Source organism: Salvia hispanica, chromosome 5 (genome assembly GCF_023119035.1).
Source record: "Salvia hispanica cultivar TCC Black 2014 chromosome 5, UniMelb_Shisp_WGS_1.0, whole genome shotgun sequence".
Classification (NCBI taxonomy): domain Eukaryota; kingdom Viridiplantae; phylum Streptophyta; class Magnoliopsida; order Lamiales; family Lamiaceae; genus Salvia; species Salvia hispanica.
The window spans coordinates 16,354,071-16,374,795 of NC_062969.1; the positions used below are offsets into that span (position 1 = coordinate 16,354,071).

General features: G+C 35.8%; 1 protein-coding gene across 1 annotated transcript; it reads right to left on the reverse strand.

Annotated features, from left to right (window-relative positions):
• Window positions 1-4,333: 4,333 nt before the first annotated feature.
• On the reverse strand, window positions 4,334-5,038 carry LOC125189523. Its single transcript, XM_048086795.1, has one exon. It carries the CDS (start codon window positions 5,036-5,038, stop codon window positions 4,334-4,336), a length of 705 nt encoding a protein of 234 aa, XP_047942752.1.
• Between the last annotated feature and the right edge of the window lie 15,687 nt (window positions 5,039-20,725).

Genomic DNA, 20,725 nt, shown 5'->3' on the forward strand with positions numbered 1-20,725 from the left:
TAATGGAGTCCGAAGATACTTTAGAGAAGTGAATTGAGAAATTAGAGAATGAGAAATTAAGAATCGGAGTGGAAAATAAGTGTTATTCTTCAAAATTCATTCCTTCTTATATTATGTACTTACATATATTTATAAATAAATCAAATCAGAAGATGATGGATTAAAGTGACTAAAGACGCTCGAAACATGTTTTCCAGTATACTAACTCTAATAAGATTTTTGCCATTAATAAGGACTTTTTGCAGTGGGAAGCGAACGTCTATCCCGAAGGTTAGGGATGTAGCTATCGTACCGTGGGATTGGCGACAACTCGAAAGATCCAATTCAATAGTAGAATTTTCGGCCTATCTGAGGGTTCGGTTGATCCCCTCACTACAAAAAAAGTTCAACTACTTACGGTGGCCAATCTCCCGTTAATTACTAATGGAATTACCAACGGAAAATAGTGTTATCGACAATTTGATGAATTACCGACGGAATTTTCATATCGAAGCTAAAAAAAAATTACTAACATGTAAATTACCGACATTATTTTCTGCTGGTAACACTATTTACCGACGAAAAAATTGGAATTACCGACGAATTTGTTGTTTTTGTAGTGCCTAGATCCATCACTCAAATCAACATCTACAGAAATTTTTATGGAGATCAGGTAAAATTACTAAAATAAAATATTACTTCTCTTTTACTAATATGTTTGTTACTTTGAAATTGATGTACCAAGTGTAAAGTGTAGCTATAATGTAACTATGATAAGCAAGAGTATCTTGGGTTTTTTCTACTTTTAAGGCGATTCTACAATATAGGTTCTCACAATTGAAAATTTATTTTGAAAAGGCTTTGGAAAAATGCGTATCCATTTTGCATGTTTAAACACATGAAACAGACACATGTGTTTGAACACAAATATTAGTACTTCCTCCGTCCCGGCTAAGATGACACATTGCTTAGCCGGCACGGGATTTTAGGAGTTATTGGTTAAAGTGTTTAATTGGAGAGAGAGAAGGTGAGTGTAAGTATTAAAGTAGAGAGATAAAGAAAGATAAATATTTTAATAGGAGTGAGAAAAAGTGGTTGAATGTATTAATTGGAGAGAGAAAGTTACCAAAAAAGGAAATGTGTCATCTTAGCTGGGACAAGCTAAAAAGGAAAACGTATCATCTTAAACGGGACGGATGGAGTAGTACGATAAGTAAAATGAATGATACGCTCGGATTTTGCAATGTTTTAGGGTCTTTATTTGGTCCGTTTTGAGTGTCAAACTTGCATTAAACGTCCATTAATTGCATATTTTATCTATTTTGGTATTTTGACGTATTTTGTGGGAAATGTGTATATTTGAGCCTAAAAAGATAGCAAAAAGTCGAAGTTGGATATCTGGAGCTTTCGAGACGCCCACCGGTCCGCTGCAACCCATACAGCGGCAGCTGGCGGCCAACGACCACTGAGCCAATAGCGGTCCGCTCCGAGAAAGTTGTGCTGAAACAAGGAACACGCCCAGTGACCGCTCCAAGAGATCCAGAAGCTACGGGATTATTTCCAGCAACCGCTGCAACACAGACAGCGACCGACGTCCAAGAGGCAGAGACTTCGGATCAACCCACAGCGACCGCTGGCCAAAGTGCAGCAGCCCGCTGGGAAAACGTAACGCACAAAATTGACCTACTTTCTCCCTAAGATTTACCATACTTAGCGACTTTTTGCCTTAATTGATGATGGACGATTTTAAGGCTATAAATACCCCCTCAAACCTCATCAACAAGGATCTTCTTTTTCCAGAGTATATATTTGAGAGTTTTTACTTGTTCATCAATGTAACGACCGCCCTTCTAGGGTATAATAAATACAGCGATCGCTACTAAGGCGGACTTAAATGCAACAAAGAACATAGGCTGGGGTTTCATTTAAAGGGATTTTACCAAAGTATTTAATGGACAATTAGAATGATAAAAGTAACGGCTTAGCAATGAGTTCAAGGAAAAAGGGCTATCACAATTAATATTCAAAACGACAAGATCTTAAGATAATCCAAACCGTATCATGTCTCAATAATCTAACAAAATGAAATAGCTCAAACTCAAACAAACGATAATAAGTTTCATGTTTCAGCGGAAGCATCCAAGAGAAGGGTGAAGCCATGTATGAAGACACAAATACACTCGAAGTTTCAAAATGACCATATTATTCAATTAACTTGCTCAACACCGCCAACCGCTCGTCGCCGCTCAACCTGGACATAGGAAAAACACATGCAGGGCTGAGTACTATAAACATACTCAGTGGACTTATGCCGAAAACAGTTTTATCAAAAATGATAGTTATCATGCCATTTTCAAGTGTCCATCGGGGTTTTATCTTTAGAAATGCCCGAGGCACCAAAATATGCCCTTTATCAAAATCACGCTCGCGCAACCATTTTTCACATCGACGTTTACCATATCCTCATTCTACATGACAAGGAATGCGGCCGCAATCCAGGTCACTAGACCGGCCAACCCGTACGCTGGCACACGGTCTAACATTGGTGTACACTAACCCAAGTAGATTTTGCGGCTCTACAAGGATCCGAATTCGATTAAATCAATAGTGGCATAGCCACAAGGGATAGGCACGACAAAACAAATCAAGGCATGATAAGCACAGATTTCATTCTCATCAATAAAGATTTAGGACGTTGTCCTCATTTTAAAAGAAAAGGCTTAGATCGCAAGTATTCTCTTCCCTTTGCTATCACGTGAGCGCAAGTTATCACCTTTAAATTATATGTATCACAAATCAGTTTCAATCATTGATTCAAAAATTATGCATGTTCCCAACGTTTCCCTTTTCCCATCAATTCGTTTTAATATCACCATTCAAAATCAAGACATGTTTATCATATCACTTTTTATTCGCACTACAACTCCAGATCTATCACCAAAACATGTCACGCGTGAGTGTTTTACAACACGTATCACACGCACACACACAAACACACACACGCGCACACCGAGGCACGCACACAAACGCACGATTCTCACACATACACACATGCATCACATTCATCAATTGGTTTTCCCTTTTCACTCGATCTATATGCATGAGGGTTCAAGAACACCGATTAATCGATTAGATGGGAAAAGATAAATCAAAATACCTCTTCTTGATAAAAACAATCGGTAGAAACAAAGTAGAATCTTGATTCTTCAATAATTCTTGAGGCTTCAACTTGAATTCTTCTCAAAAGATGAAGAACTCTTGGGGGAAAAATAGAAGAAAACTTGAGAGAGAGTGGAGGAGAAAGTGGCGTGAGTTTTGAGAGAGAGAGGTGTGATTTTGGGATTTAGGTTTAGGGTTTTTTTCTTTCTTATTTATAGAGTGCAAGATATAATCTTTAATTAAATAAATTAAAGATTTAATAAGATATGAGAGAGTGTAGTTGGCGTGAAATCTGGAGAGAATAAAAGGGATTTTCGAATTCTATGCTATTTAATTAGCATATGATTTAATTTGATATTTCACGGAGAAGAATAAAATATCACAGAGCAGAATAAAATAATAAATCCTCCTAATAAATATGGAGTAGGCGATTTTATGCCTAGGATTTAAATTCAAATCCTAATTTAAATAGGATACGGCAAGATTTCTTTAGATATGGTAAGATATGCTAGAATATTTATATTTATTCATGGAAGAGAATAAGTAAGGGATCAAATAATATAATAAAATAATTCCTTCTCCCATAAATAGGAGATTTTCGAAATCTCCATGGTGTAAGGCATAGGGGTCGATTTTCTCATGGAGAAAATAAGAAATAATTGGACTTTGGATTTAATTTGGATAATTATCCCAATCAAATAATTAAATCCAAGAAAAATAGGATTCCTCTCCAATAAATCATGGTAGTCGAAAATTCCAAATAAAATGTGTATGATATTTATGAAAATCCTATTTAATCTCACTCATCCCTTAGGAAAATAATTCGCCACAATATATTTCACCCCGCATCAAAATATTCACACAATCATGTCACAATTTCAACCATTTCCACTTTCACCTCATATTCTCAACACATTGACCTTTCAACGGCCACGTCATATATTCCAAATCTTTGACTATTCAACAGCCACATCATATACTCAACATATTTGACTATTCACATAAATCTCAACTCTAAGTCGCAATTAGGTCACAAGGAAATCATGCAATTAATTCACTCATCATATAATCCACATACTTCATAGCATTGAAAGCATTTAATCCAAAATTTTATGACTCGAAAATTAGGGTTCGAAAAGTGGGGCGTTACATCCTACCACTCTTAAAAGAAATTTCGTCCCGAAATTTAGTACTTTCATGGAAAGAGTTCCGGGTACAGCTCCATCATCTTGTCCTCAAGCTCCCACGTGGCTTCCTCGTGCCCGTGGTTTCTCCACAACACTTTTACGCTAGCAATAGATTTATTTCTCAAATTCTGAACCTTCCGGTCCAAGATCATTTGGGGTCTCTCTTCGTAGCTCAAGTCGGAATTTAGCGCGACTTCTTCGCAGTGAATCACGTGCTTTGAATCGAACACATATTTCCGCAACTGCGATACGTGAAAGACGTTATGCACATTTCCGAGACTTGGCGGTAGCGCTAGTCGGTATGCAACGGGTATTTCATAAGGCCTGATAAATTGCGGTTTCAACTTTCCTTTAACACCAAAGCGCGCTATCCCTTTCGACGGGGACACTTTGAGAAAAACCTTATCACCGGTTTGAAAATGCAGGTCGGTTCGCCGGACATCAGCGTACGACTTTTGTATGTCTTGCGCTTCCTTGATCCTCTCACGAATTTGTCGAACAATTCTAACCATCTCTTCATCTGCATCAGGTCCAAGTACTCTTCCCTCGCCAACTTCGTCCCAATAGAGCGGAGATCTACACTTTCTCCCGTATAGGGCTTCATACGACGCCATGTCTATCGTTGCTTGGTAACTGTTGTTGTAAGCGAATTCAATCAGTGGTAGTACGGATTCCCAACTTCCGTCGCAGTCGAGCACCACGGCTCTCAACATATCCTCGAGAGTTTAGATCGTCCTCTCGGATTGCCCATCGGACTGCGGGTGATATGACGTGCTAAAATTTAATCGTGTTCCAAGCTCGCGCTGCAGACTAATCCAAAATCTTGAAGTGAATTTCGGGTCAAGATCGGATGTAATCGTTGCTGGGACTCCGTGCAATCGCACGATCTCCTTTATGTAGATCCGAGTTAGTCTGTCCGATCCATGGGTTATAGGAATCGGTATGAAGTGCGCACACTTGGTTAGTCGATCTATAATCACCCAAATGGCGGTGTTTTCTTTTAGGGTCCTTGGCAAGGCCGTCACGAAATCCATGGCGATGTGCTCCCATTTCCACTCGGGTATCTCTAGTGGTTGTAAATTTCCATGCGGTCGTTGATGTAAGGCCATCACCTGTTGGCAGGCTAAGCAACGCTCCACAAATGCCGCGATATCCCTCTTCATGCCATTCCACCAAAAGGACTTCTTCAAGTTTGATACATCTTCGTGCTTCCCGGGTGAGCAGTGTATGGAGTCTCATGAGCTTCACTCATGATCTCGTTCTTGAGTTCCTCTTCGTTTGGCACGCACAGTCTTCCTTCAAAGATGAGGGCGTTGATAGACTCTTCACTAAAATTTCCGGATTCACCGGTTCTCACTTCAATTCGAATTTCCTCCAGTTTCGCATCCATCCGTTGTGCTGCAACGATTCCCGTCCTTAGAATAGGCTTTACCACTAAGGTGGCGATTCGGCCTTCCACTGTTTCAGGTGCCCTTACCACTTCCAATCGCATTTTACTAAATTCTCGTATCAGGCTTTCCCTTTCCGTCAGAAAAGTAGCTAGTTGCGTATGGTCTCTACGGCTCAAAGCATCTGCCACTACATTTGCTTTGCTAGGGTGGTAGTTGATGCCACAATCATAGTCCTTTACTAATTCGAGCCATCTTCGTTGTCGCATGTTCAAATCCTTCTGCTCGAAGAAATACTTCAAGCTCTTGTGGTTCGTAAAGATTTCACATCTAACTCCGTAGAGATGATGCCTCCAAATCTTTAGGGCATGTACTACTGCTGCTAACTCCAAATCGTGGGTTAGGTAGTTCAACTCGTGTGGTTTCAATTGTCGTGACGCATAGGCGATCACTTTGTTGTTTTGCATCAAAACGCATCCTAGTCCAACCTTCGAAGCGTCGGTGTAGACTACGTAGTTCACTCCAGGCTCTGACCCAACTATCACTGGTGCGGTGTTCAATTTCTCCTTCAAGATTTGAAAGCTCGCTTCACACTCCGCGGTCCACTTTACTTTGACTCATTTCTTGAGCTGTTGGGTCATTGGTCTCGCTATCTTGGAGAATCCTTCAATGAACCTTCGGTAGTATCCTGCCACTCCCAGGAAACACTGAATCTTGTTCGGTACCGAAGGCGACTTCCATTGTTGTACGGCTTCCGCTTTGGCGGGGTCCACTCGAATTCCTTCTGCCGATACAATGTGTCCAAGAAAGTTTACTTCGTTCAGCCAAAATTCACACTTGCTGAATTTGGCGTATAGCTTCTCGATCCTCAACATCTCCAAAGCGATTCGTAGATGCTCCTCGTGCTCCTTCTCGTTCTTAGAGTAGACTAGAACGTCATCTATGAATACTAAGATGAATTTATCCAAGTATGGGTGGAATACCCGGTTTATCAAGTCCATGAATACTGCTGGGGCATTTGTTAGACCGAACGGCATCACAACGAACTCATAGTGACCATATCTCGTATGGAATGCGGTCTTCGGTATATCCTCCATTCGAACTCTCAGCTGGTGGTATCCGGACCTCAAGTCCATCTTTGAAAACACACCGGCTCCTCGGGGTTGATCAAACATGTCATCTATCCTCGGCAGTGAATACTTGTTCTTGAGGGTCAATTTGTTCAACTCTCTATAGTCGATGCACATTCTCATCGACCCATCCTTCTTCTTGACGAAAAGCACTGGTGCGCCCCACGGTGAGACACTAGGCCTAACGAAACCTAGGTCCATAAGCTCTTGAAGTTGTATCTTGAGTTCTTCCAACTCTTTAGGCGCCATTCGATACGGTGCCTATGACACAGGTACGACTCTTGGTTCAAGGTCGATTGTGAACTCCAATTGTCGATCTGGCGGCGGTCCAGATAACACTTCGGGAAAACGTCTGGAAATTCTCGTACGAAAGTGACGTCTTCCACTTTCCTTTCCACCTTCTCCTCTTCGTGGAGATAGACGAGATATGCAGGACGCCCTTTTCGTATCATTGCAGTAGCTTGGAGCGCGGAGATTATGGCGGTTCGTCAGTTCCTCGAGATTTCATGGTATACGGTGGGTTCCTTTCCCGGAGCTTGTAGGGATATTTGTCTCTCCTTACAACGAATTGTCGAAAAATTCGCGGTCAACCAATCCATTCCTAGGATTACGTCGATATCTCCCATTGCCATAACTTGCAGATCGTATGTGACTAACTTAAGCTTTTCTAATACAATTTCTACGTTCGAGCACGTTCGAGAGATTTCTATCGTCCCACCCACTGGTGAACACACTATCATCTTATGGATCAACGATTATCACATTAAAAGTCATGCATACTTCAAAATAAGCAAGTAACAAATAATATTTCACATCTACTTTCAAAACAACCATTTTCTTCAAAATCACATTTTTTTTCCTCAAAGTTTTCATATCACCTCTTATAACGATTTTGATCTCGAGTCTGGTGCTAACAAGAAACTATTTCATCATCTTTTCTCCAAGCATCCGATTATAACAAATATCAAAATTCTCCACTTCGTTATTCATGCATTGATCATCAGCTACTCGTAAGCATATTTCCTTTCTCAAGAATTTATTGCATAAGTTCGATCTTCTAGCAGCTTGTGGCAGATAGTTCGTTGTTGCAGAATATCTAACGTCTCGTTTATTGGTTATGTCGACGCGTGATTGGCCATAAGAACTTATTCATCGTGTGTATCCGAAAAGCACAACTCTAACATTTCCTTGAGTCTAGTATAATAATTCGAAAATTGATCAAACAGTCTTACTTGGATAGAAACTGATTTCAACTCGAAGAAGCACCACAAAATGTCTTTCATCGGAAAGGCTCCAAACTTAATCAAGGAAACAAGAATAACATTTCTAGCTCGACACTTTCAAATCTCATCATTGACAATTGGTTTGAAACTAAGCAAGGACTAAGTTCCATTGAACTTAACCCGTCCATTTTGAGAATTAAATGGTTTAGAGGTATCAAGTAAAACCCATAGAGCTTGAGAACTTACTTCTGAAGAGAGCTCGAAGAACATGAGATGGGTCATGAAAACAGGATGAAAATCTCAAATTCCGCCTGATGAAAATTTGAAAAAAATTCCGGACAGCAATGAATGATATCGTTCAAACATGTCGAGGCGTAAAATAAACAGTCGTGGCAGGATTTAGAAACATAGACATAATGTCATGAAGTAGCACTAAAATGGTTCAACGACACCATGTTATTGAAAAATGGAATCACATCAATGGATTCGCGGTTTGTTAAAGGCAACTCAAAGTGAATGGAACTTTTCAGAAATTTAATACGATCGACCTGTTAAGGAAGAAGAGAACATGATAGCTTTAACTTGGTGTTTGAAGAAAGAAAAATCATTGAGTATGAAACAATATATGTAGTGAAACAAAGCTAAAACGAATTTCACTTCTGCCAGAAAGAGCTTGCCTCAAACATGGTTACAAAATAAAGGGGTGAACCAAAGTTCCAAGAAGAATATTCCATCCTTTGAAGAAAATATTTCTTGAGATGTAATCATACTGAAGGTCATAACTGCAAACAACTTTAAGATTAAAGTTCAATGACGGAAGCTCATAAAATCAAAATATCGTCCTTATGATGAATCAAAGGAGACTACTCAATCAAGATATCCAAAGTTACAAAGGCAAACACCAATTTTCGAGACAAGTGACTCATGACTCGATATATGAAAAGAAATAATGGGTATTACTTGCAAATTGTGAGTCCAACAAGGTCTTAGATAAACAAGGGCCCACTGTTAATCGAGAGGTTTCGAAAAAATTTCTTAGGATCCAAGTAAGTACTGTTGACAAAAAGAATCGTTCATTCTAGCTACGAAGGTCGCACTCCCTCGCACATTTTTCCCGAGCCTGAACATGGCAACATCGTTTTATGAAACCGTGGATTCCAAATTGAGATTCATCTTGTCGTCGAAATTAATAACTATGTTTGATGGTCGCATCTTCAAAGTTTTCTAGCCGTGTCACACGGTCATTTTTGAAATACATTGTCATTATACACATGGTCTTAATGTGTCACAAACGTCGTCGTATGTGTGTCGCATCGCCACTTTCGCATGGTATTCAAGACTGCATAGTTTTATTAGATCTTAGGTATGATCTCGCCAATGTAAGGATACACCAAAGTTCGAAATATATATATTTCCGGTTCTATCACTCAGGAAAGTGATATTGCAGTTGTCAACTTGCAACTGAGTTCTAGCACGTTCAGTCTGGCCTACTTCTTAGGCACTCTATAATTTCAAGCATAGCTTGAAGTCTCGTACTTCAACGTATATTCGATCATTACCTAACTCAAGCTCCATATGGCTTCTATGTTCGCAACAGAGTTGAAAAGTTCCACATTTCACTTTCTGAGTGGTTCTAACGATACCTCGTACTTCATCGGTCATGAATTTTCACCACATCAAACGTCATCCATATATTGCACAATCAAACATGTTTATTCATATAAACCATTTGGTGTTTCATAGCATAACAAGCATCGTAAATCAATATATGTGAATAGCAATACTCAGTCAATCACATTCATGGAATCGCATTTAATAAATCATGCAGTTCATGTGCATCTATATCACAATCACAACTCGCAACTACACGCGTATCATGCTTTGCCTTTCACAGTTTCATAGTAATGAAATTTCAACCACATAGGCATAAAATTGTGTCGTTCATGGAAGCAACATGAATTTTCTTTGCAGTTTCTTAGACGTAATAACAAATCTCAACATTTACCAATACAAGTTCACAATCATACTTCAATATCCATCACATTCAACGCTATCATGTCTCACTGTTAAACAAAAGCAATTGTATATTCTCGTAGTGTCTCCTGTTTCATATCTTCACAAATTTTCCAAAAGCCATAGTATTTACGTATTTCCCATAGGTGTTGTTTCATAGTATATCAAGTAATTACAATCACACTTCACGTTTCACAATTCATGTAATTTCAATCATATAGAATTCCATTCATTCAATTCATAAAGGTCTTAACACATATTCACTTGCATAACAACATTCATCATTTTTGGCATAGTCGCATTTAGCAATTTCACATTCATGTATATTCATCATTTCATGCTCCAAGCAAAATCTCAAAACGTCACATTAACTTCCATTCCATTGCAATTCCCGACATTTCATGATTCAAATCAATATGCATCAAGGTACTTGTTACCTCATTCTTCGTGGTTGAGCGAGGACGAGTCGTGGTGTTGAGCCTTCGACGATTATCACTTAGTCAATTTACACATGCTTAGACTTTTAACTCAATAAGACTCTTGGGTCTAGAGCGGAAAGAACTGAGGTTCTGATACCAAATTGTAACGACCAACCTTCTAATTGTTTATTAAATACTTTGGTAAAATCCCTTTAAATGAAACCCTAGCCTATGTTCTTTGTTGCATTTAAGTCCGCCTTAGTAGCGATCGCCGTATTTATTATACCCTAGAAGGGCGGTCGTTACAATCAAGGTGCAAGGGTTTGAAGAAGGAATCAAGAGAAGATCAAGGCTACAACGATTCAACATTTGGGTTTTATTTGCTTTAGTTCTTATGTTCACTTTGTTTTCCCTACAAACTATGTTTTTAGATTATTCTATCATGTGTAACTAAACTCATAGGATTTTAGGGATGTGTTAGTAACGACTTTGGTTATACAATTCCGTTTTCTATTTAATAATCGTTTTGTTCTTACTTCGTTTCTTTTCTAAGTGTTGGATAATTGCTTTGATGGGGTTTGGTGCCCCTTGCACAGCGGAAGACTTGTACAAAACAAATAAATCAGACGTAGGATCTATTTGACCGATTATGCGATTAATCAATTCACATGTTAAACAGATAATTGCATGCTAGAACGCAAATAATTCATGCTCAAAGAAAGTAAATCCTAAAACATGAATTCTACGGTTTAGAGTTACCGATTTGATTCTCCAAAGAATCGTCGATTGCTCGCGCCTTCTCCACGTGATGATCTTCAATACTAGACCACGGATCTTCTCTCTGGTTCCCGAACTGTATCTCGATATCAGGGTGGGCTGATCTTATAAAAATACTAGGACTCAAATAAAGAAGACAGAAGAAATCCTTTTGGGAAAAGGAGTAGAAATCGAAATCTCCTTCAGCTGGGGAGGCCGAAAATTTCGAAAATTTTATGTATGAAAATTGTAATTCTTCTGTCTCCTTTATTCTCATATTTATATTAAGTTCCTTATGGGCCCAGACAGGGATCTATGGAAGGTTTTGGATATGGGCTCCCCCAATTAGCTTTTTACTAATTAAATTGAACCCACAATTTAATACAAGCTTATATTGGAATATTACGAGCAGCCACTACAGAAGTAATATTGAACTCTCCCCATCCAAATCCGAAATAACAAGTAATCCGGGTTTCCACTTTTATTATTTATTTCCCGCGCTTGAGATATAAATGTCCATTAATTAATTAATGTCTGCTATGGACTTAATTAATTAATATCTTATTAATTCCAAGAGTGGACTTAGCAAGAAACATTTATTTATTATTCATAGAGTAATAAAACTCCAACTGGCCAGTTTTCCGAATAATAAAACCTTGTTCGAGCTCCTCTTGAGGACATTATCAAACGAGACTCACCTCGCGCACGTTTCAACATAATAGCAATCCTAGCACCGCTAGATATTAATCACCACTACCCAATATATCGGGATTATTGGGTTGCGAAAAACCCGCACCATTTGATAAGTCAAAGTAGTGCATAATCAATACCGTATGCTCAATGCTAACATATGCAGATTAAGAAATAGAATTTTATCAAGACCTAGTCTTTCAGTAGATAGCATAAAGACACGTCTTGCTGTTAGATCCGTTCAGTGCTATACCACACCAATGTCATCTTATTTCAGTAAGGCTTAGAAATATGCGGACTGACATTGCAACCTTTCACGATAGGTAGCCAAAGCTTATCTAGGTTGTGAAATTCTTCTTTTTCTTTTGCAAAGCATTGCATAGATCTGACCGTGTTACCTTAAAGTGGACGACGCCCACAACCGGTCTACAAGCAAAAGACTTAGACTTTGTTTGCTTCTTATACATTTAAATGTTTATAAAACATCTTATAAATGCACAAGCAAACACAATGTAATAATAATAGTGATTCTATTCATGCGGAACTGCTCGAATAATACTGAATCGGGTTCAAAGTGGATTGTAGAGTTTTACGTATACAAGCAAGATTCTATTCGAGCGAAACTTGCTCGAAACATGCTTTTCAGTATACCAAACCTAACATGCTTCACGTCTGAGTGACACATTCTGTAATGATTTAATATAACTTGTTACATAATCGTGAGAGGAGGTTGGCGAGTTAGATCTGCTTAGTAGACACTACAATTAGATTCCCTTAAAACGACATTGTTCATTGAGAGTGAAGACTTTTCAAGGGTCTTAGAAGATTTAAGGAGTTACGGATCTAGGATTGATGTCTCTAGTGTTAGTAATCTATGTTTGTATCGCATGAGCATAACTTAGGCGACTCGTCCTACTGAAGTAAGAACTGTGCTAGGGTATTGTAGTTGGACTTTGTATAACCATAACAATGAACGCACATCCCTGGAATTCCCTTATCTCTATATTTGTTTTTGTGTTTTATCTGCAAATGTTGTTAAATTTGCTTTCTAAAAGTTTTTATTTTCAAAAATTTCAAAACTCTTTCGGTTTTTCAAATAGTGAGAGAAGCTTAGTTGAGGATAGACAATTTGTGTCTGTTTTTCATGTGTTCGATATCTGGTACTGGCCATTGGCTATACTAGATATACTCTGTATATTTGCAGGTTTATTTAGTGCTAATAAAAAGTTCATCAATGAGCAAAATGCAATGGCAGCACATCGTGAGTTTGAGCTTCGCCCAAGCAAAATTTTCTTTTACCCTTAAAATATCAACAATGTTATTACTTCAATTTGTTTATCTTCTCATCGTGGTCAATATGATTTGAAATTATTATGAAAAATATTTTTTTTTCAAATAATTTAAATAATTTTTATAGGGTCAAAATATACTTATGTAAAATTATTTTCTTGAGTGTGTAATTTATTCGCTTGAGGTAGGGTTTGAACTCTCAACCTTGCAGAAAAGAGGAAGAATTGTTAACCAATTGCGCCGCCATAACATTTTGCTCATTGTGTTTAACGTACTACTAATACTATTTGTGTTTAAAGACACATGACTGTTTGACTGTTTGTATGTTCAAACACGCTAAACAAATACGTGTTTTTCCAAATCTGGATTAAAAAAAAAAGATATCAAACAAAACATTGGGAACACTTACATCATGTAAAATAAGATATCAAATGATGTCCAAATTTGAGACATATGAGTATGTACATAATTGCTAAGAGAGATCAGACTTCAAAAGGTTTGAAATCTATTGAAAACCACGCTTCTTAGACAAAACCATGGCTCACAGGGTTCAAATAACCCACCTCGCGGACCATGAAAGATTTTCTGACTTGATCATTGCTTTCACTATTGGCCTCGGGGTTTGTGTGAAAAATCCTTCAGTCGCAGACTTTGCATGACCAATTCTGCGAACAGTGGAGTTTGTTTTATTCTTCGGTTTATATTTCTGAGGGTTGCGGGTTTGGTGTGCCAAACCCCGTGGATCGTGGACTCTATTACACTTGTATTTTTTACTTCGAACTTTTGCATTTTCCGTTATTTGCCTCTCTCAAGATTTTTTGCTATCAAGACTAAACCAATTCATCAAATAACCAATTAATATGAATATGGACATAAACATACTTGAATAACATTGAACCACTCAAGAAGCACCAAGTATAACCCCTTAATACGTTCAAATTATGAGTTTGTCACAACCATAAAGGTAGGGCTAGTTAATCCCTCGATTTTGGGTTGATTAATTGATTAAGGTTTGCCTCCGAATGAGGAATTGAACTCTGCAACGGGTTAGCCGCTTAACCGATTGTAACCAAATTTTGATAAAAAAATAAAATAATAGAGTGAACTATATCTTGACAATGTGGTTTGCACTTTTTCCGTACCTAATAAAAAAATTACTCCCTCCGTCCCACAAAGATTGTCTCATTTTTCCATTTCGATACGTCCTACAAAGTTTGTCCATTTCACTTTTTACCATATTTGATAGTGGACCCTACGTTCCACTAACTCATTCCTAATCACATTTTATTATAAAACTAATATATAAAAGTAGGACTCACGTTCCACTAACTTTTTCAACTCACTTTTTATTACAATTCTTAAAATCTGTGCCCGATCAAAGTGAGATAATTTTTATGGGACGGAGGGAGTATATCACTATAGATCTCTAGATAAAGGGTAATTACATTTGAGGTACTTTTGCACTATTTTTGAACTTTTTAAACATTTTTAGTTCTAAGCGATATTTTAATCTTTATTTTTAGTATCTTTATCTTATCAATTCCCTCTCTATTCCCGTTTCCTTCTCTTTCTTTTTTATTTAATTTCTTAGTCATCTCTCTCTTTCTCCATTTATGCTAAATTTAATTTTGTTTAACAATAAATATTCAATACGCGCGGTGTAATAATTTAGTTTTTTCTAAATTTCCTTTATAGGAATATGTTTTTTTGACAAAATTTAAGCTAGTGTGCACAAGACGAAAATTTATGTAATTAGACACATCCTAATAATAGTGTTTGTACTTACTCTTGCAATTAAAAATAACAAAAAAATATTTAATTTTATGTACATAATAATAAATTTGTCAAAACGCTCATGTAAAAAATAATTATATTTTTTATTGTTTGTATTTATTAATATTTACTGATCAATTAAATTAAATTGAGAATAATTGGAGAATGAGATAGGTGAATACAAAATTAAATACTCCATCCGTCCGATTAATTGTCACTCTTTGATCGGACACGTGTTTTAAGAAATGTAATGAAAAGTTAGTTGAAAAAATTAGTAGAAGGTGAGACCACTTTTTTATATTGATTTTATAATAAAATGTGAGTGAAGTGAGTTAGTGGAATATGATACTTACTTACCATTTATGGTAAAAATGAAATGTGACAATTATTGAGGGACGGACCGAAATGGAAAAGAGTGACCATTAATAGGAGACGAAGGGAGTAAATAATAAGAAAGAGAAGAAAATGTGAGAAGAGAGAGAAGGGATGTGAGAGAAATATAACATAGACATTAAAATATCTCTTAAAACTAAAAATGGCAAAAAAGATCGAAATTAGTGCAAAATTACCTCAAATCTAATAAGTCTTTGTTCAGATATATCTGATGATATATTTTTTTACAAGGTATCGGAAATATGCAACCCACATTGTCTAGATATTTTTTTATAGTTCGGTTCCACTAAAATGGAGGAGTCAAACTCGGATCTATTGCTTGAAAGACAATTGTCCAAACATTTTAAGTACAAATACAATACCGACTGTATATTTTTATTTTGAGCTATTTATGGCTATCTGTATTAGTAGTTGTTACTATAAGCAGTTCACATTTTTGAACTATAGAACTATTTGATGGTTATTAATTTGTAGTTTCATGTGTGTTGCAAACTTGGAAGTGGAACAACATAATAAAGGTAATAAATGAGGTTATATGATTCTCAAACAACAATCAATAATTGATTAATTTTGATTATCCCGATTACAACTAATAATTTGAAAAGTTTCTTAAACACTAACTGAAATAAAAAAAAATTCAGTTATCAATTCGATAACCGACCAACCCAATATCGAGTCACATGAAGAGAAAAAAGATTGGTAGTGTCATTTTACACTTAATCCTCTCGTATATTCAGTCATATACACATAGCCACATACCATGGTTTTCAATAAAATCTTGATTCAAAAGTTTTTCATACATCACACTGAGAAAGGTGAATTGTGTCTAGGTAATGAAAAAATCGGCTATATACAAGGGTGGTCAATTTGAATAATATATAATTTTATACACCATATGTAAAATACAACATCAAATACATGCCAATACAAACTATACTACTTAGGTGACTGATTTGCTAAAGATAACCATACTTTAGATGTAGATTTTCAGTTATATCAGTTCCCACCTACGAAGGTAGCTGAATTTCCTCCAACCGATGCCGTAGGTGTGTTTTTTTTTTTATTTTAAAGAATTGGCAAGACAATGGTAGTTTAATTTAAAGGATATATATGACTCTCATTACTATTTACTCATTACCACCGAACAAATAATTTACTTTAATGTTTATTACATTAAGCACATGAAAACACTAATCAAACAAGATATGATTGCTTGGATCTAAATACAAATTTGAGCCCAAATTCTGCTTAATGTTTCACAGGCCCATTAAAGGAAAAGTTGTTATGCTGATGCATGTCCTAGTTACATGGCCCATTCGTAAAATACATCAAAGTTAAATTAATTTCATATAGATTTTGAATTGCTAATGCAACTACTCATGCCACCAGAAATGTGGAGTTTTTAGTACTATTAAAAATCTTGAAAACGAGATTAATATACTAGTGGTCTGTTCGGTTGACAAGATTAAATTTCGGAATTAAATATGTATTGTGTTTGGTTTTGAGGTTGAATATCACAAGTTAATCGTAGATGAATAATTATGTGATAATTAGTCATAGTTATCACTCAAACTAAAATAATCTCATGAATTAAGTCTAAATAGATTATCATATTAGTAATGAGAATCGAACGACGCCGGTGTATAATTATGTTGAAAACAAAATGCAGTCTTTTTATGGAAAAACGGACAGCTTAATTTGTGGATCAGAAAATGTTATTAACTCATGTGTGAAATAATATCATCAGTTATTTGACTAACTTATGGAAATTCGGACCTAAAAAATATCCCAGTTTTGTCTAATTTTGTTGGTGGTCCAAATTCACCAAAGATAAAAGAATAACTTTTAAGGAGTTGAAATCAATTGCTTGCAAATTGATAGATTATTCGGGTGCTAATTTGCCACTTCAAGCTAAAATATTAATGTCTCAAAGCTGATTCTTTGTACTATTATAATAGTCACAGCATAAACAATGCAATCAAGAATTTGAATATTGTAATGTAATCAAGAATATGAATATAGCCAGAACCATTTTCAGTTGCTAGAACTCTACTAGTATGTGAATTGTGATCGATGCAATATAGATATGTGTCTGTCTAAGGAGCCGATGACGTGTTTCCTATTTTGGTTGAATTTTGTTCAAGATCAATACGCGGCAAAATAAATTAATACTACTACTGTTCAAGATTAATATTGGTGAACTATAGAAATTTTGTCAATGTAAACACTTCTTGCAGAATGGCTAGAATTAAATTACTATAGATTAAGTAATTATAGTTGAGCTACAACTAAATTATTCATGAAGCTTTGATGGACTATTTATTAGCACTAAAAATACCTGCAAGTTTACAGGGTAGGTCTCGTATAGCTAAAGGTTAGTACTGGGATATCGAACACATGAAATAAGATTGCAAGTGACTATCATATACTAAGCGACATATACTATCTAGAGACACGAAGTATCTTTGGTTTTGAAAATATAAACTAGACAAAAATAAACAAGTAAAAGAAAACAAAATAATGCAAAGCAGGCTAAAGAATGTAGAGTTTTAGGATCCAACTACTACAACCCAGTGATAATTAATCTCACAGAATCTTTACCTTTATGTGTCTCTAGGATTATTAGGAAAGTCGCGATTCTAGAATAAGTCCCCTCTCGAGTGCACTTATCCAGTAGGCAGTAGATTAGACTCTAACTATCAAAGTCTCCTTCTAATAGATTAGATTCTAACTCCTTAAGTTCCTAAGACTCAAGTCCTCACAAAGGGTCTCATCTCTCGAGTACAGATAAACCTATGTGTTGTACTCGTTCCTTTTACCACATAAAACTAGCTATCTCTCGATTAATCTAGTTAAACGGACATAGTTCTAAAGTTGGCCAGACAAAAGAACAACAAAAGCACAAGAACAAGCAAAACAATCACAAGAGTTAGGAAAAAGTTCAATTTAATAAATCAAAACATGTTCATAAAAGTTTTCACCAAAAAATCTACAAATGATGTTTAACTACTCATCGACAAGTAGTAAAAACAAAAATAAAAGTACTAGACATGAAAGAAATTGATAAAACCCAATGTTGAATCTTCATTCTTCAGTCTTCTCTTGCCTGGATCTGTAGAGCTCCGCTCCAATGGAAGATGGATGAATTATGTGTGGGAGATGGAATGGAGGAATGTGTAGAGGGGCAGGATTGAAGGCTCTGAGATGAAGAATGATGAATTAGGTTAAGAGGTATTTATAGGTGGAAAGAAGGTTTAGGTATGACAAAAATTATCCTCCAAGAAATATAAAAGATATTATTTTCGAATTCTTCAATTAATAGGAGAGATTCGAGCAATAATTTCTTCCTTCCTTGAATTTCCGCCTAATTTCCGTCATCTTTGACTGCAATTCGTAATGTTCGTAGAATGGTCATAACTTTCTCTAAAGAACTCTGATTGAGACCTTCAACATATGCACGCGAAGCTCTTTCGAAGACGAAGAGAATGATATGTAGTAAGCACTGATTGGACTTCAAACACGCTGGTAGAATGGGCTCAAACAGAGGCTGCTACATTTTTTTTCTATCTTTTTCTATCATTTATCAACAAACACATCAAAAATACCAAATGTATAACATATGCAATTTAAGAACATAATTTGCATGATTGGCATTTAAAACGAGTCAAATCTAGCCCTTAAAAATATGCAAAATCCGTGTTTGTCAAAGCCCTATAAGGCTATAATTATAGAGTCTAAGTGACTTTTCAATTGTTGACTCCTCATCTACTTAATGATTATTTATTCTTCATTGTAAAGAATGAGAAAAACGTGAGAGGAGAGAAAACAGAAGAATCAAAGGATAGAAAATATTTTCGAAACAAAGATCCATTGAGAAGCGAAATGCGATACTTGGTGTGAATTACAGAATCTCATGTACCATCGAGTCTTTGAAAGCAAGTTGCGCCCGAAGCCATTTGGCCGAAGACACGTCTCCCTGGGTGTCACGCATCGCGTTGAAAAGAAAAAAACTTTGAAGAAAGATTTCCTAGCTTTCTTCTACAGAGCAATTGTACTGGATTGTTCTTGCATAGAATATTGGATTACATGTGGACTTCAATGGTGATGAATTCAATTTGCTGACTCGATCAATCGAGGAAAACAACAACAACACAACAAGTAAGATTTAATTTTGTTGTATTTTACCTATACTCAATTTACAATATGATTATGAATCTAGATCAATTATTCTTGTATGTTATTTTTTCTGCGTATATTAAATGAATACAAGAATTTCTATAGAAGCAAATTTTGAATCTATTTGTTGAATTGACTATCAACAAACATGTTATAGATTAGGGACAAAGATTTTTTTTTAATTGCCTACCAAAATGCAAAATTCTTTCTTTGTTCTTTCCACGAAGTGCGGAAATGTCATTAAGTGAAAACCATATAAAAAGAATATATTCTATCAAGAACTCTTTTAAACATCATAATCAAAGTCGAAATCCCATTAATTACATAGTTAAAAGTTTGCACTAGTAGTGGGCACGAATCTAATGTTCCCTTTTAGTGATATGAATCATGTAGGGAAACACCAACGTGGCTTGCATTATTTTAGTTCCTTTCAAATTTAATCGCAAATTTATTCTTCTATTCTAAAATATATACGGACGAATACGAACCAAAAAAACCGAAAAAAAGTAACAATACTAGTATTATAGTAGTATGTATAGTAATTTGAAAATTTTAAGAAAAAAGCATCTAATTCTGTCGCCTGTTTTGTCAATTCTTTCGCAATAAAGAAATGAAACTTTTGAATCTTGTATTGGGTTGGATTAAAAAGATTAATACTTCCATTATTTCAGGCTTATTCATTTCACATTTTTACAAATACCTTTTTTTTATGTTTAGCATAGTAAGTACTATTTACAAAATGAACGTCATCTTAAACTTTGAAAAATAATTTTCTGTTAAAATTATGACAAAATAAAAAATTGACTTATTGTCATACCAGATTTTGAATTTATGTGAATTTATATGTTGTGTTAAAGTTGATGCATTTATGTAGGCCTATAATCCCCATAAAGAAATATTATGCTATATATTTTATAATACCAGATTTTGAATTTATGTGAATTTATATGTTGTGTTAAAGTTGATGCATTTATGTAGGCCTATAATCCCATAAAGAAATATTATGCTATATATTTTATATGATCATTGTCTATGAACACCACCACTCTTGTGCAATGTGCATTGAACATCATTATTTATTTTATGTTATGTATATTTAATTAGTTTGATTCTAATAAATTAAAATTTGTTATCGATATTAAAATTTTA